This window comes from Sinohyriopsis cumingii, chromosome 18, assembly GCF_028554795.1.
Source record: "Sinohyriopsis cumingii isolate HCF-2022 chromosome 18, ASM2855479v2, whole genome shotgun sequence".
Taxonomy (NCBI): Eukaryota; Metazoa; Mollusca; class Bivalvia; order Unionida; family Unionidae; genus Sinohyriopsis; species Sinohyriopsis cumingii.
Window position 1 is genome coordinate 97,252,856 of NC_142978.1, and position 19,392 is coordinate 97,272,247.

General features: G+C 34.5%; 1 protein-coding gene across 1 annotated transcript in view; it reads left to right on the forward strand.

Moving 5' to 3' along the window:
* Positions 1–934: 934 nt before the first annotated feature.
* The window catches only part of LOC149777551 (trichoplein keratin filament-binding protein-like), a 53,243-nt gene continuing 34,785 nt past the window's right edge, over positions 935–19,392 (forward strand). The window contains exons 1-6 of the mRNA XM_089942154.1: positions 935–1,079; positions 3,174–3,394; positions 3,617–3,725; positions 15,033–15,134; positions 18,413–18,469; positions 19,306–19,374. Coding sequence (XP_089798280.1) covers positions 3,204–3,394; positions 3,617–3,725; positions 15,033–15,134; positions 18,413–18,469; positions 19,306–19,374 — 528 coding nt within the window. The 5' untranslated portion in view covers positions 935–1,079; positions 3,174–3,203. The remainder of the gene's footprint in view (positions 1,080–3,173; positions 3,395–3,616; positions 3,726–15,032; positions 15,135–18,412; positions 18,470–19,305; positions 19,375–19,392) is intronic.

Genomic DNA, 19,392 nt, shown 5'->3' on the forward strand with positions numbered 1-19,392 from the left:
GCAGATATGCCCCATCCCCAGTAAGTATGAAACACTAAAAGCCTACGTATGTTCTACATTGGCATAGCAAAATAAATATATACTTATTTACCAAGAGTGGGTATGTGAGAAAGCTTGCCAGTAGCTTCTCGTGGGTCGGTGGTTCTTCCCGGGGTTTTCCAGGGTTCTTCCTCCACCATCAATACTGGCCGCCATGCATATCCTATCGTGTGCTGAAAAATGATGTTAACGCCCACAACAACAACAACAACAACTTACCAAGAGGGTGTGCCATTGTTATGAGCGAAATCATTTGTACAGTTAGTCATGTCGATTAGCATGTGCACGTGCATCACGAGGCATCTGAGCAAGATTCGTTTATGCATGTGAAACGACAGACTTTGACATATTATACTGGCTGAGGCGAGAATAAATAAAGGACTCAAATCATACGTGCCTAGCAACTTACATCGGCCGACAAGCATTTACGAGACCGGAATTGAGTCTGGTTCCTTGCATATCTAAAGGCATCTTTGGTTTTAGATGGCTGCTGAATAATTTTTATTTTTTATTTTTATGTTAAAAAAACGTATTTGTCCTCATGTCATCGGTAAACTCAATATATATATATTAAAAATTGAAAACACGTTTGAGGATGTTGATATTGCGTAACAGGCCACGTTTGCCATTGAAACGACAAACGACTGCAGTAAACCACCCACCACCACTACCACCCGAAACATATAGTGGCATGCATCTAATGCTATACATTATATTATGGGAGGCATACACCATTCATATATAAAGGATATAAATATCTAAATACGTTTTTATGATAAGTTTCACTTGAAAGCAAACCGAAAACATCAACATGCGATTTCTTGAGATAGAGCACAGTGATTCGGAATTACAATTTGATGCCACAATGTTCTCGAGAAGTGTCTTATTTCAACTTGTCGCCCAACATAACAGAGTTACCGTGCTCGGCACTGATCTCTAAGCAAAATATTTTTAATAGCTATCTGATGGAAGCGGATAATATTATGTTTACAGAGTGTGACCACATTGTTAAAGTAAAATAGAAGTATCAAAAATCGAAGGTGATTGTAAAAAGCTATTAACTGTTAATGCACCATACCAAATACATTGCGTGATTGTACATGTTTGTCAGCACCTACCAAGTCCTATGAAAATTATCAGAGTAAAATTTTTGAAGTTGTTTTCCAATTCAAAATCCACGTAAATTTTAATCAGTCACAACGATATGTTACTAAAATAACCTAATAAGTGGAGGAGTTGATTTGTAGTGACTACATATTCGCCGACTGTGTACGTACACCGTTGATAGGGTTACCAGTTTTTATAAAAATTTAGATCTTAGCCCGGCCCCTTATATTGTTTTGGTACTAAATGTTGGCGATTTTATTCTGTGAGTTGTGTTTGTATACGTCCATTTATCAGGCGTTTGGAATAGTCCAACCATTCTCGCCGGTGACCTTTGCTCACTGGTCACCTGTTCACAACAGACATTCAACACCCCCAACCCCAGCATTAATTCCTGCAGAAATGACCTGTCTGTACTGAGTAATGGTTAACATCTTTTTGTGGTCAGCGCAATGTGTTTCCTAACAAAACACTTGTTCCCGTCTTAAGCAGTCACTGTCAGGTGTCTACAGTGACAGCAGTTTATGCAAACATTTTTGTTCATGATGATGGCATTGGTTAGATAATGGAATATCATATGAATCGATGTGCAGATATTTCTTAGCTCACTTGTACTCTAATTGATTGTGTAACTCGAAGGTGTTGATATGCCAGATTGAAATCGATCAATCTATTTCATGATTAAAATCATCCTGGGTTGGTTAACAGTTGGTATTTTAACAAGAATAAGATAACGAATAACAATGAAAAGAACTCATCCAAATGTTGAATTATAACGTCACATTGTTCTGGTTTGTCCAGTGTTACAGGTGTTGCTATTTCAATTGAGACTGTACACTCCAGAATGTCTTATCTTGATATGTTATTTACAGTATGTGCAAAGAATTAGATGTTCCCTGTTGCTGCTGTGCTTCACAAAGTAAAACTCCATTAACCAGGAGTTCTGAAATTTGGTTTTACTGGGCTTTGCCCTCAAAATTGAATTAAATTTGGATACTGTTCAGACAACTGAAATACTTTACATTGTATTTATGCCCTAAAATCAGACTTCAAAGAAATGTTGCTGCTGTTCACAAACTTGTCAATAATCTTTAACACAGATGTGTTAAACATTCTCATTCAAGGCAATCATGTGTAATAACTTTTGTTCAGCATGCATCGCTTTGTGAACTTTACCTATGCAAAGTAGCATATGGGCTCCTCCACAGTGGATTTAACACATCACCCTACCGGTACCTATTGTCAAGTCAGTTGATTAATCCTTGAAATAGGGGACGTTTATACCTGACCACCAAGTAGTTGTTTAAACTGTTACAACAGTTGTTTTACGTGAGCTGTAAGCAGGACTGCTTACCTTTTATACATGCTACATATCAGGGGCATATATTGAGGTGTTCTTTTTTGTTTTGTTTTGTGTTTAACCAAAAATGATTTTTTTTAAACACCACCATGTCATGGGTTTGAGAGTAAAAGTTCATCTTTTTAGCAGGACAGATAAGGATCATGGTCACACTAGAGGGGGGCCCCGAGTGGCTGAGTGGTCTAAAGCGCTTACCGTTCCAGATCACTGCCATCTCACCTCTGTCTGCGTGGGTTCGAGTCCAAGGCTCAGCTAGTGTGGGTACGTGGGAAAGCCTGCCAGTAGCTTCTCGTGTGTCGGTGGTTCTTCCCTGGGTTTTCCAGGGTTCTTCCTCCACCAGTTATACTGGCCGCCATGTATAGCCTATCTTGTGCTGAAAAATGGCGTTAAACCCTAGAACAACAACAACAACACACTAGAGGAGAGGTAATGGAGGATGTGTCACAGGAAACCTATTTTGTCCATTTACATCGAGCTTAGTACTCCCTTGAAGAAAATTCAAGCTATTATAGTTGGATTTGTTTTCCAATATATCAGGATGTACATTGTTTTTATAAGAAAATAACACTAATTAAATAAATACATTGTCTATCTCTTTCACCATTGTCAGAAAAATGTTGCTTTCTTGTATTATTCTGAAAAAGTAATAAATACATAAACCTTTTTTCAGGAAGCATTGACACATATTGAGATATAAATCATGGCTTTACCAACCGTTCCATGTTACTGGTCAACAAGGAAAGACCTTTATGAGCAGGCCATTGTCAAGCGCAGGAATCATGATGTGGATTTCAGACAGAAATGGGCTAATGCGGCAGATTATTTTCACAAGTCTGATGTATCCGCATCTAAGCAGAAAGCTTGGGAATCAGAAGCTTCGAAAAAAGACAGGTAGATTACAGATATGAGCATGATTACTTATGGCTTAAAAAAAACAGCGTATTGAATTTGTAAGTGAGAATATTTATATTTTGTATTACAATTGGAATTATTTCCTTAGGGAACAACATGAAAATCAGTAGTTAATGGACTGTCACTATATATTGATAAATCATATAGACTAATTTGCATTTAAATTGTAATTATGTGAATAACATTACATTTCTCTTGCAGCTTTGATGTTTACAAGAAGGAAAAAGACAAAGAGGAGAAACGACAAAATTTAGAGCGAAGACGTATAAAACTGGCACAGATGTTGAAAAATGAGAGAACCAGATATGAAGTAAGATGATAATATATTGATATTTAACAAATCAGATAAATTGCTCGTTTTTATCTCTATTTGACATAGGGAAACATTAACAAGTTGTACCAAACAATTAATGATTGGATATCGTCTGTGGATCTCATCATTTGTTGAAATAGAGCTATCAGATTTAGAAGTAAATAATGGACTAATGAACCATGACAATGCTGCTATTGTCACAAATTTACAATACTCTCTAACTATAAAACTCTCCACTATAACCATAATCTATACTGCTTTATAGTTTGGGGGTGCATTATTCTAAATAAAATACTTATGAGAGTAAAATAAATAAAAAAAATACAGTCCCCTTATGTTTATCCATTGCAAATTATTTTCTGTTTTAAAAATCAGAAAGTCTCAAGCTGTGGGATAAACAATGTAAACTTTGAATGAACTTCACTGAAACATTCCTGCTATGGCTGAATATTAAATGAATTATACTTTTGCCTGTGTATAATTTAAACAAACAGTGCTTAAGTTATAATTCTGTTATTTATTTTTTGAGATTCATTATTATTTCTATATATATTTATAATTATATGAATTGAACTTAACATTTTGCAGGATTGGTGTAGGGTGTAATCGGTTTTCACTTTTTCATGATTTCATCTACTCTGTCAAATATGAATAGATATTTATAAATCTTTAAGTCCTGAACAACTAAAGCAATAGTGATTGTATCCCTATATCTGCCACCCCAGAATGTGCCAGTAGGTAAGACATGTCCCTGTTCAAGAGAGCCATTAATTTGTAGTGTTTTATTTATACATCAGCGTGAAATTTAGAGACTTGCTAGCAAAATATATTTAATATTTCTTCATTCCTCTATTTTCTCTTGTGAAAAATGTATCTTTATATTTTCACAATTGAAAATATAAGATTTCCCATTATGCCATACGATACTTGATCGTGTGTGCCTTTAAAAGTTGTACCTGCAGCAACAAAATTGAGTACTTTGTGAGCTAAAACAAATAAATAGAAACTGTCGTACATTTCAGATATGGAAATAATTCCTAGTTAAAGAAATGAGAGCAGATGCCTTTTGCATCTCGCTGAAGTTATTTTCCCTTATTTCCTTGATAACAATGACAAACCACTGTGATGCATTGCTTTATTGGATTTGTGTTGTTTTTAGATAGGGTCAGATAGTTTGCAAAATGACAAAAATTTAATTTTCTGTGACATAATCTGTCCTCCATGTTTTCTTAAGTTACGTATATTTTTATGATCAGCCAATGAAAGTGAGATGAATTTACTAAAAGGGGTGGGATGGGCATTCTGTACCACAGAGGAGTGAGTAATTTTTTTAAACATCAGTTCTGGAGCAATTTTGGTTTATAATCAGGCTGAAAGACAGGTTTTTTTTAAACACATGCTTCAGGCTGGTGTCTTAAATAAACCCATAAGCTCTGACTGACATTCCAGAAGCCCAAACTCTAATTTCCACATGCCCAAAATTTTCCCTTTTTAATATTGTCACACAGCATTGCAATATCTATAACTCAAATATAAATTCAATAGGGTTGAAAGGGATTTGATGGTAATGCAAGTGTCATTAATGTTCATTACTACACTCAGTAGGGACTGGATGGTCCAGGTGTTCAAACTTCTCTGCAGGATTCTCTGAGTGAATCCTCGTCAGAACCCAGTTGAAGCATGTCACATACATGCCAGCCATTGTGCTTTTGGTGTAATCATTACGCCTTTTTTCATTAAATTATGCCTTATGCGTAAACGTATTTGGATTATGCGTTTTCGATATCTCCCCCTCTGAAAAAAATTAATAATTTGTTTTCTCATTTTTATTAACATCCCATTAATCCCACAGACTGTATTCCAGACAAGACGGCTTCTACGTAACGATGACATAAGAGTACGTTTGTCCAGAGACTTGCATGCACTTTCCTAACAGTATTATGTTCTATTTATAGCAGCGGCCCTATTTCCAAGAAACATGCTAGTTTCACTTTCAAACTTTTGACCCTTGGTTTCTGTTTATAGCAGCTCTATGGCTTAGTTAGGAGAGAACAAACTGGTCTTCTAATTTTTAATGTGCGCTCACAGATTCTTTGTTCAAATTTAATTCATATCTGATACAGAACCAGTCTGTAGGTGTTTGGCTCTAAAAGTTGTCAGATATATTCTAGTTGATGCGTGTGTTAGAGCAAAAATGTTTTTCAAATAATTTCACAGATGAATTAGAAAAAGACAGAAAACCAATTCAGAGATGAATATATGAATTGCATAATACATAGTTCCATTCTAGGGTAGCGACACGCCCATTGCAGGTGTAGTATTAAATTTTGACTGTGTTATATCAAACGACACCAACTTGATGAGAGCGGCTTCAAAGGCGTTTTTGAAAGATTGAATTTAGCAGTCACTTTCTTCCTCAGTAATGATTTTGATGTGATCACAGCCTTTGAAAAATGACCAGAACTCAATTGTGGACACGAATTTTATAAATGCATAGGAGCTATTTACCGAGTTCTTCATAGAACATGGACTACCTCTAGCGGTAGAAGACTATGTTGGTCCTTTGTTCAAAAGGCTGTGTTCTGTTTCCAAAATTGGAGAATACATGCATGTGCAAGAACAAAACCATCTAATATTGCTTGGTGTTTAGCAGAAAATGCTTCACTTAAAACTGCAGAAGGCATGAAAATTGGGCCATTTACTATTGCCACAGACAGGAGTAGTGATTATGATGACAAAAAGTTGTACTCAGTCTGTGTAAGAGACTTTGACAGCGAAAAGATCAAAGTCAGCGTGCTCTTCTTTCATTTCCAGAATTAACAGTAGATTCCATTGGTGAAAACATTTTTGATTTGCTTGATAATGCTTTTAATAAACATAAGTTGGCAGAACTGTATGGGGTTTTCAGCTGATAATGCATAAGTGATGACTGGAATTCATAAAGGAGTTCATTCTTTATTTTAAAAAATGTCTCCATCAGTGTACAAATCAGGTTGTCCCTGTCATTTGATGCACCTTGCTGCAGAAAAGGCTGCTGATAAATTAGAAGGAGAACTCCTGAAGTATCAAGTTGGCATTCTACCTGACAATGTACTTCATGGGGACAGAGTTGATTTTTTCATCTTATTTCCCAGCTAAAATACCCATTAGCTGGAAGATATATATTTCCTCTTCTTTGTCAGGTTATGAAAGGAATATTGGTTCTTTACTATTCTAATGCTGTGAGAGATTGTTGAGTATTTTTAACAAAAATAAAATTGAATTCAGATCCAGGTTCAGTAACATGGAACTAAGTGCTCTGCGGGTGTGCAAAACATTCATAGTCTCTGCTGGTACAAAGTGTTTTGAAATGCAATATGAGAGTCTGTTGCTTTTTAAGTTGTTGTTGTTGTTGTGGGGTTTAACGCCATTTCTCAGCACACGATAGGCTGTGCATGGCGGCCAGTATTAATGGTGGAGGAAGAACCCGGGAAAACCCCAGAAAGAACCACTGACCCACGAGAAGCTACTGGCAAGCTTTCTCACATACCCACATTGGCTGAATCCAAGACTCGAACCCATACAGACAGATGAGATGGCAGTGATCCGTAACGGAGAGTGCTTTAGACCACTCGGCCACTCGGGGCCCCTGCTTATAGTGCTACATATGGAAACTTGAAGCAGTAATTGATGTTAAAAGACCAGAGGGGTAAATAAATCATTTTTTACATATGCTGATTGAATTTTGTCATGTTATATGTGGATTACTCTTTTTCTGCTCAGATTACTCTTTTTGTCCACGTGGATTACACTTTTCCCTCACCAGGGGTTGGAATGTATGATGCCGATGTGTTGCTTGCAGTATGCGCAAAGAATTAATAGCCCGCTGTCTTTTTTATTTCTTTTTTTTTTTGCTGGCATGCTTCACAAGTAAATAAAACTCTGTCAACCAAGAGTTTTGAAATTTAATTTTATTGGGCTTTGCTGATATCTAATTCAGAAGTCTCAGAAATGCTTAATCACACATATTTGCACACATTTTTTTATCTGGGACGCAGAAATTCACTTATGCAGGAGTCCTCTGTATGCATGCAATTGCTGGATGGCAAATTCAAGGACTTGCTAGCCCTGCTTCAACCACCTGTTGAGTGGGAGAATGTGTTGATCAGTGATGCTGATATTTACAATAAGAAAATTCAGTGGCTGAAAGCCCGCAGATGTAGATGTTGTCATTGTAAAAGTATGTATGAAGAACATGACCCAATAGCTTGGTGGCAAGTTCAAAGACTTGACTAGCTGCAGAGTGGTGGGAAAATGTACTGATATTTACAATGACTGAATTCAGAGGCAGAAAGACCCAGTGATGTACTTGTTTATAAGAGTACATCAAATGAATAACTTTAGGTTTCAGTTTTGTGTTCGTTTCCAAGTGTTGCTGAATAAGCAGTGCATGTGACCTCGAAATCAAGACATGTTGAGAGTTAGACAAAATGTTATTTGCAAATTTGAATAAGTATTTTGAATTAAATGGCAAATTGATGAAGATTGTAATGAGATTCAGCAGAGTGCACAAATGATTGCTAGAACTGATAGTTCGCATTTAACTGTATGTGTGATGGCTAGCTTAGTGCATGGAATAAGATTTTTCTTTGGCCTGACATAATTCACTCTCACTTTAATAGACAAACAAGAGTTATATATGTCAGACAACTTAGAAAATTAAACTCAATGGCAACCACTGGCTCTGGAAATTTAGCCACTTCAGGTATGCCCAATACGCTTCTGGTAGGAGACTGCAACTTTTGCTGGTGGGACTCTTATTTTTTCCAGAATAGGAGGCCTGGACTCCTAGTTTTAAAATCATAGCGAGACCTCTGGGCTAACTGCTTCCAAAATCGGCATTAAAAACGAATTACACTTGAACACTATTTCGACAACTGAAAAATGATCATTCTTTATGTTCTATATATGCAGTAAAGTCCAACTTCAAAGAAATGTTGCCACTATTCACAAACTTGTAAAAAATATAATACATATGGCTTAAACATTCTCATTCAAGGTAATAATGTGTAATAACTTTCGTTCTTGTACACGCATCTGGTCTCTCTTTCATTCACCTATGATGAGTTGTTCCACTTCCTGATCCTACCTATACAAATTAGCATAATGGGCTCATCCACTGGAGCCTTGAAACAACATTTCATTAGCCAGTTAAGTAATAATGTGAAATGGTGGTTTATGCATGACCTTTTTGCCTTTAATTACCACTGTTTAAAATGCCAAAGGGATAGCTCTATGTCAGCTCCAATCATGACTGTTTACTGTTTATACATGCAACATGTAATGGACATATGCTGAAAGTGGTGTTTATTTATATATATTTTTTTTGTTTTTTGTTTTGAGGAATACTGAAAATTGTGTTTTCTGTAAGCAGGACCATGTCAGGGGGTTTGAAAGTACAAAATTGTATATATAGCTTAACATGCCATGCTTCAATCTGATCAAAATCAGATCTCAATTTCACATTGGACAGTGGTAATCTGATTTAGATTGCGCCATGTTATGGCAGGTATGTCAACATCTTGAAATATATTTACACATTTCATCAGCATGATTAAAGTTTCCTCAGGCAAATTAAAAAATATTTGAAAAGCCCAATGGGCACCTCACTTAGGATACAGGACAGGTCCACTCTAAAATTAAGCGGGTACTGGCCATTGGGCTATCAGAATTTTTTAGAACTGGTAATACACAAAAAATTGTCATTTCCTAAGTTAATAGCATATATATGTCATCTTGTGATACCATAAATGATATATTGTAGTTCACTACTCGTTAAAATATCACATAACATAATGGGATGACCAGATGTATTTAGTCTTGTGGTACCAAAAACAATATATTTAACTCGTGGCCTCTCCATCGTTACAGTCTCAATTCTTTGGTACTACATGATAAAATATTTCTCACCCAAGCGACATTGAAATCTACTTGTTTTGCTAACTTTACTTTTCTTTTCTCAGTCTAGTCATCTTAGACCAGTCGTCTCAGTCAAGGTGTCCACGTGCTCAGAACTACTTTTTAAAAAAAAGAAACCCTTGTTGTCTTCTGCTGTGCCTGACGTAGTTGTACTAAAATCAAACAACAACAACAACAGCAACAAATATATAACAAAAACATAGTAACTTAAGTTAAATCCATCTTTGAGAACACATCATACAACAATAATTCGAGAGAGACAAAGACAAATGCATATGATGTCGAGTTTTTTGGTATTATGCTTGTTCGTTCCACACAGCATGGTCAATTTTATCCTATATGCAGGCCTAGCTCAATACATTTTTAAGTCCGCGTCATTAAATGTAGCTAAAGCTACCTAACTAGTTTTAAATACTTCGTGTGAAACAAATTATATACTGTTAGCTACATTTAATGACGCTGACCTGAAAAAGACTACTACAGACAGGATAAAATTCTCAGTGCTGTGTAAAATGAACATTATAACAGAAAACACTTATCCATGCATATATAATATAGACCTATACACTTCATAGCCTCCCTACTCTCTTAACAACTACGGAAAACTTAGTAACAGCCAGAGAAGTGTTATATAAAACATACTTTTTTTCTAATTTTGTCAAGCATCTCCATTGTGCCCCGGTTGAATCAAAAATATACCTACAATATTTAATGACAAATAATACACTTACCAGCCAGAAGGAATAATTTATCCATCAGCACATTAATCCATAATCAAATTTCACTGTAGAACTTGCCATATTTCCAGGACAGAAAAATAAATGTTCAAAGAATCCGTGAACTTGAAAGTTTCGCACATGGTTATCCATTTTTGGAGGATCTATTATACATGGGGGTAATTTTACAATCAATATTAAGGACAACACAAGTTTGTCACACACAGTTTCACCTCCTCCAAAGAAAAGAATAGTTATATACGATAGTGACACAGATCTCTAATTACCCATGAATAATCTAAAGAAAGATGTTACTCTTCGTTACAGGTTGTACTAAGTATAACTACAGTACAGTAGAGCTGAGTAGCCAATATCATTTTATTATTTACAATATAAATTTTCAAAATTGGAACTGATGAAAATAAAACAGTTTCTTGTAATAAATGAGTTATTTATTGTCAATTTCAAATAACATCCATATATTAAATGTGATAATACCTCATTATTATGCGACGTTTTATGTTGTTATTTTTCTTTGCTCACGCGTATAAACTGTGTACTTCAGACGCAACAGTCACACCACAGCCATCATTAACATATTTATATTACTGTGCCACATGTGAACATTGGACGTGAACACTAGTGCATAATTCTTTTTACTTTAAAAGAAAATATTGGGTGAGAAAAATAATCTACATTGGGTTTTGGACCGAGACGAGGAAATCCCAGTCGCGGGTTTATATTATATGTCTCCCCACTCGGGCAAGCCTCGTGGGGAGACAAATAATATAAACCCTTGACTGGGATTTCCTTGTCTCGGCCCAAATCCCAAAATAGATTCTATATGCCCTGTATTAATATAGAAAAAGAAAATACCCTTTATATACTTGAGTTCCCATTGTATTGGGTGTATATTATACATTCATCACCATATCTACCTTATAAAATGGACAACTGTACAACAAATTACCCATATATACTGGTCCATTAATTACTGTGTAAAAATATTTCATTTTGGGGAAGATATCATGTATAAAAAAAATATAGGATCACACATTGAGTATTTTAAACAATTACATGATCGTTAATATAAAAAATTAACATAGATCAGATATAATTACATCAAAGCACCATGCACCAGTAATGTATGGTGTTTGAAATATACGTTGTTTAAATTTGATAATATATATGTGCATTAGAATTTACATGTTAAAAGATGAACAACCATGACAAAGACATATTCTGTCAAAATGTTCTTCTTGCATCTGATGATCAAAAAAAAATGTATACCCCATTCAGAAAGAGAGGGAGAGAGATAGACAGACTGACAGATGTCTTCATGATTGTAAATCTGTATTGTTCACGTACCTAATGACTGATCTTACTCATGTACAAGTGCAGTACTATATTCCATTATCAATTAATACCACTAGTTTAGCAATTCCTTCTAATTTTTTTTTTTTCCACTTCCATTATTAAAAGAATCACATGGCTTTGTATTGGTATATACATGCTAATTAAATATGCCATGGCTGTATTCAGTCATTCCAAGATAACACCTGTTTGAGGTCAAAATTCTGCAGACCAGATCAGACTAGTGAGGCTACCAGTAGGAAATGAGACAACCAGTGGGTATTACGAATATCGTACCATATAATGAAAGGAAATACCAGGAGGTTACTAGTGTAAATTTCTCAGCCAGTGACATTTTTGAACTTGCTGATAAAAGCAACAGCAATTTAAAGTACAGCTAGCATGAGCAAAGATAAAAAAAACAATTGCCGCCTAAGTACAGGAAGAGTACATGCACTTTAAACAAAATCTTATTTGTTGGGAATGGAGAGGTTGTTATACTTGCAAAGAAAATTAGATAGCATGCAAAATGGTCATTCTTGGGATTTAACCTAATGGAGACTATATGGATATAACTATTGTGAATATTTAAACCCTGAAGGAATATGGTATGTATTTTCATAGTTTACATTTACTGTTTCATTTATTAATTATCCTTTCTTTGACAAAAGCTTCAGCAACATGTGGGCAATCAGGTAAAAAAGAAAAACCAGCAAAGAGCTGAACTCTCTCTCTCTCTCTCTCTCTCTCTCTTTCTCTCATATATTGGACCATATTTTGTTTTCATCATGGGGTGCAAGAAGGAAAATGCGATGGAATACATATGCATTCTTCTCTCTGTATCTCTCTTCCTCTCCCACCAACCCCAACCCCCCCCCCCCGGGCAAGAAAAAGCATTTTAGTATTAATGATGCAGTTCCCCTGCTGCCTGTAATCTGAAATAGCACATAGTGATACTTTTAATATTTATGAAAGTTATTGTTTATAGTTTAATTCCACACAGTATCATGAGTTTTATCCTATCTGTAACTCAATACATTTTCAGGTCAGTGTCATTATTTGTAGCTAAAAGTGCATAATACATTTAAAATACCTCGTGTGAAACAAATTAGGTACTTTTAGTTACATTCAATGATCCTGACTGGAAAGGTTACAGAGTTGTTGTTATTGGGTTTAATGCCATTTTTCAACACAAGATAGGCTATACATGGCAGCCACTATAAATGGCGGAGAAAGAACCTGGGAAAACCCCGGAAAGAACCACCGACCCTTGAGAAGGTTAGGCTCCCAGGTTACAGGGTTACAGATAGGATAAAATTTGTGATGCTGTGTGGAACAAAGTGAAAAACACAATCAGAGGTACTGATCTGGCCTAGTCTTATACTCTGCATCAACTTATATATGGATGAAGGATGGAAAATTTGTTAAATTTGCTGATTCAACTTATACTCTGCATCACCTTATAGGCTGGCAAATACAGTACAGCTGTGCAGTTCACAATAAATGGGTGTGTATTATATCAGAGTGATTACAGTAGTAACATCAAAGAAATAATATGACTGATATCAAACTGCACAAGTTCTTTGACTAGACTTTGTATTTCATTGCATTAAGTTGAAAGTTGATTCTCAGTGCATGGACATTGAGTTTAAGGTCAAAGGTCTTGAGTCCAGTTGAAATGGCTGGCTTCTAATCATGGTATGCAGAGCAAGTACAAGTGGATTTTTGTCAAACACGGTTTGTGGATATATCTGAAAAATACATGTACCTTGAATGATGCTACTTCATTAACCTTGTATTTATTTTCCCCAAAACAAAAATTGAATATAGATTAAGCCAAACTTAGCATGTGGTTATATATATCTTGCCATTATTTGTGACAAGTTCATTGATATTCTATCCATAATATCAGGTACAGAGTCAAAAGCCATGACACAGAATTTTGAACTGTACCTAACAGCTATTTTGTGAATATTTTAACTAAAAGATTTAAGAAAATATTTTTCTTATCACATTTGGTATGTTGGAGTTTCACAAGAGATTTCTTGGATCTCTGAACAATATTTTTGGTCACTACAGTACAGTATCAGGCCCTTTGAAGAAGTCTTGTTTTACTATATATATATATATATATATATATATATATATATATATATATATATATATATATCATGTCAGATGAATAACATTAGACATTCTGTAATTGTGATCACTGAAAACAGAGGTTAAAGGTTGCAGAAAATTAAAACTTTTTCTGTTATCGTGTGTAGACTGTTGCTAATTATGTGTGATAAATATGTGTTGATTAACACAGATGATGAGGTCAACATGTTAATCATGCTATTCGGCATTAGTGTGTGTATTGCAGTGAATTAAAAATAGATTTACATATAAGTGGGTGTGATTAAAATCTATACTATTTTGCTAATCAGTTATATTTTTTCTGATATTGGTGCCATATCAAAACCAGTTGCAACACATTGTTATAGCAGTAGATGATAACAACACTAATATTCAGATGAATTTTACAATAGGAATTAGACTACGCACAGATTACATGTGCATGTAACACGAATGCTGTAACTTACTGTTAAATATTGCCAGCCTAGTCAACATTACCAGCCTGATTAATATTACCAGCCTGATTAATATAACAAGCCTAATTAATATTATTAGCTTAATCATTATTACAAGCCTAATTAATATTACCAGCCTAAACCATAGTACAAGCCTAATCAATATTACAAACCTAATCAATATTACAAGCCTAGTTCATATTACAAGCCTAGTTAATATTACCATCCTAATCAATATTACAAGTTTAATTAATATTACCAGCATAATTAAGATTACATGCCAAATCATTATTCCAAGTCTAATTAATATTTACAACCTAATCAATATTACAAGCCTAGTTAATATTACAAGGCTAATTATTATTGCAAGCCCAATTAATATTACAAGCCTAATTAATATTGTCATCCTTATCAATATTACAAGTTTAATTAATATTTCCGGCCTAATTAATATTACAAGCCTAGTTAATATTACAAAGCATACTTAATATTACAAGCTGAGTTAATATTACAAGCCTAATAAATATTACAAGCCTAATTATTATTACAAGCCAAGTTAATATTACAAACCTAATTAATATTACAAGCCTAATTAATATTACAAGCTTAGTTAATATTACAAACCTAATTAATATTACAAGCCTAATAAATATACAAACCTAATTAATATTACACGCCTAATTAATACCTTTACTCTGTAGGCTGAGTTAAAAGGGTACTCTCCAGACAACTACAGCCGTCTTGAAGACATGAAAGAAAGAGTTGATACATTACGCAGTGCCAGGGAGGAAAAGAGAAAGCAGGTAAGATTCTGTTTAAGAAGAAAGGTTATGTATAAGTATGAGGAAGACAGTGGTAGGTTCATTATGTCTGTGTTAGGATGACAGGACTCTGTTCATTATTCTTTGTTAGGAAGACAGGAGTAGGTTCATTGTGTCTGTATTTGGAAGACAGGAGTAGGTTCATTGTGTCTGTGTTGGGAAGACAGGTAGGTTCATCATGTCTATTTATTAGTATTAGGAAGATGAGTAGGTTCATTGTGTTTTCTTACATCAATATTTAACTCGATTGCTTTGTAGTTCTTCAGTTGCACAATAGAACTACTAGTAACTGAGAATACACAAAATGATATATTAAAGTTTTTTTTAAGTGCTACCTACTGACCTATCTTTTTTAAAGTCTGTAACAGGAAACAGAATTTTTTTTCTTAGCATCTTAATAATTGGATTTACAGGTTGTGCACTTTGTTCCATAGAACCCTTGTCTCTGTTTTTCTTTCCTTGTCATAATATGATCTTAATGGCTGATTGCAGTAATGACAGCATTAAGGATGATCTTTTGTGAAATGTATTCAACTATTTTAAAAATTGATGTTTTCTGTTCTTGCACTACTCTGAGTTTTATATTCATCATCATGTAAGGATAGAAAAGAATTGTACAAGTACTTTTTCACTAATTGGGCATAAAATAATAGCTGCATGAGTACTTAAAAAGTCATCAAAGTTTTACAGGCTGAAGATTATAGACTCCTTATCTAATGAACAAAGATAAAAATATGTTGGTGCTTGGATTTTTTTCTGTATGACACAGTTATTGAGATCACATTGGTTTTCCACAACCAAAAGCCTGCACTTCCAATTTACACCAGGTCCTAAATATACAAAAATTTCCAAAGGCCTGATGTTCATTTCATTTACGTTATTATTTTATTTCACAGGACTGTTATTGAGATTATTAAAACTGTGTAAGAATTTTTTTTTTTCAATATAAGATATTGAAGTCGCTGGTATATCCAATCTTTCCCAGACTTCATAGTGAAGTGATACCAGAAAAAGTGTCATCCTATCACTGATGTATTAATGTAATGAACACATCATTTCAAGCTGTAGAATAAGCATTGATTTACAAATGCAGACTACCTTAAATAGCAGGAGAGTAATTCAGACATTTAAATATGTGTAAGTATTGTCCAACACTTTCTTGCTGGATTTTATTAGATTTTGCAGAAATGTTGCTAAAAATATGGTGTTTTTTAAATCTTTTCTTTTAGTCTCTGAACAACTTTAATAACTGTACAGGCAGATTGTTATGATGAGCTCATGGCTGTAAAGTATTATGGGGTTGATATGCTTTCTGTCTAGGCTTTTATAATGACACAATGAATCATTGAACTTACATTAATTTTTTAAAATAAATTTTACTATATACAATTCTCCCTTCATAACTTGTGCATAGCATTGGTCCAAAAACAAAGACTGCAGCTTAAGGGAGGGCATGAGTTCCAGAGGGACCTCTGAACATTTAAAAAGGGGATGACATCATGGTTTGGCATTGACAATGAGAAGATGGGGGGGGGAGAGGAGCTGTTAAATAGTTTTATACTTTTAAAATATTGTTCTGTTAGTAAAATATTTGTGCTGCAGTTTTTTTGCAAGCAGTAGTGGAATTTCTGCTCATCTCTGAGCAAACCCCTGATTGTCAATTTGGGACTTTTAAATTCACTACAAAACAATGGACTTCGCTTCTCAATAATAAACCATATCTGAAGTAAAGATTTCATGTACTGGGTACTTGTTTCGGCTTTAGTTAGGTTACCCACATAATAATATTTACAACAGTGTTCAGCTGGTCAATTGAAATAAGTTGACCTGACACACTATTTTGGCCAGTAGCTCTTAGGTGGGTAGGATTTGGATTTGCATGCTTTTAATGCTTTGTTTGTTTTTTTTTCATTTTATTTTAATCATTATCCCACTCCCTTTTTTCATTTACTAAAAAAGAAGTAAGTAATGTGATAATACAAAGCAGGACTACGTTTGTTTGTCTTTAACAAACACTTCCATAAATTGGAGATGAAAACACAGTTGGCCCTTAATTAGGTTTTCTTAAACACTTGCAGTAATATCTGTGCTGATAGACTTACACTTTTCACATTTGAATACAAGAAGACATATAGGATTTATAATGCTCGCACTGAAACTGAAATAAAAGGTAGAACTAAAACAAAAATTTCGGTTTCACAAATATTTAATTTGCATTTATTATTTCTTAAGGTGTTGTCACTAGTAGGCATTACTTACATTTTCATGGATCAAGATATTGTTGAATATTTCTATTTACACGGTGCTTTCAGAACTTTTTATATAGAAAGCTTAACAAAATACCTAACTTCTTAATAAAAAATTTGCATTTCATGATGTTGAATCAGATTTTTCAGCACTAACAGCCATTTTTTTAAGTTAAAATAAGCAATATATCAGAGTTTCACTTACTAGTTTTTATTGTGACTTTCTCCTGGTTCAATAAATAAAAGCCAAACCTTTTGGTATCTTCTAAAGAAAAAAAAGGATCCATGCCTGGCCCTGCATTTTAAGCGTATTTGCAAGTTAGCCAGGTGCAAGTTAACAAGGGAGAGATGAAGTAAAATCTACTTCGAATGATTACTACCATCTGCCAACAACAAATAGTCTTTCAAGTCAGGTGATCTCTCAGATGAGGTCAATATACTATATAACGCACTTGATAAGTGCATTAAAAATCAGATCTGGCCCTGTAGTTCTGGAAATTTTGCCATTCCAAAATTTCAGTCTGAGAGAGGCTTGAGTAGCATAATTATCAGACTTGTCTAAGTGTCATATATGCCAAATTTGAATGATATTGGAATGGTACAACTATGAATTTTGGAGTCTTGAGTTAGTGTTTGACGTTGGTGCCCCGACAGACTGTGGCCTGGAGATAATAAAACTCGGAGCTTGAATCTGAGATTAAGTTTCCACTATCAGTTAGTCAAAAGCAGCCTTTCAAAATGTAACAGTGATTGTGATTGGTCTAGACAAAATTTGAAAATTACAAATTCAGGAGCTTCAGGATATCAGGCATGGCCCTAAATGAAAATTGGTCTCACCAAACAGATGTCTTTCATGTCTGGTTTAACCATACAGTTAAACAAGTAAAATGTTGCTTGTCCACATCGTCGTGTGCTTTGTTTGTCTTAGGATTGTAGGATTACAGAAATTATGGAGGATCATTCCATGGAAAAACCACTGCTTTAAGCTTGTTTGAGCTGTTATTTTCTTTACAGATAGCAGAGGAAAAGATATATGAACATTGGAGAAAAAACAATCCAGACCTTAGAAGGGTAAGAAACTGAACTTCTGTAACATGAAACTCCATGCCTCATAATAATGAAATGAAACAAAATATCATCATAGGTCTTTTGCTTGCTTGTAAAATCACCTAATGAAGTATAAATTTTTAGATTTCTTCAAAAAGCTATGCAGACTTTTAACAGTGCAAAGATGTTGTTAAGATGGGAAGTTCTATGCTATTGCACTATACAAATGAAAAACCTCTTATGACCTTGAGGTGTCCTTGTCACTCATTTAACTTGTTCATTCCAGCATGTTGCAACAAAACATGTATTTGTAATCATATGCAGTATTCAAGTGCTCTCCTAGGCTTTGCATTCTTCACACTTCATGTTACAGAGCATTAAGTAAATTTATTATTTTGCACTTTATACTTTCCCTGGATTTCAATTGATCAATATTGTATCACCATATACCGTGTTATTTGCCTTTACAATCGCCTGCTGAAGTATAAATTTGTAGATCTCCAGAATAGGTAAATAAACTAAGCTTTACAAACTCCTGTAATATAGGATTCATAATGGAAATTTTTCTTAAATGATGATCTGGACCTTACTGGTTTACTTTCATGGTTAAATGTTCAGTTTATCTCTGGAATCTTTAAAATTAATTCTGCAACTTGGAGTTTAAAGATTTATGAAGTTTTGTTGATTTGATAGAACATGTTGAAAAATAGCACATTTTGTTCTTCAAATTTTAAGAAACATTTGAATATATTTTTAAATAATTTCAATGTTTTTTCCATCAAGAAAAAAGTTGACTCATTTTATGCAGGTTTTTATGAAGGTACTTTACAAGTACTACTTTTTGTGTGCACATTTTGCAGCTGGAGTCTGAGCAGATGAAAGAGCACATCGTGGGCAGCTGGGTGGGCCAGGTGGAGGAGAAACAGGAGGTGGGTAACATTTACAAT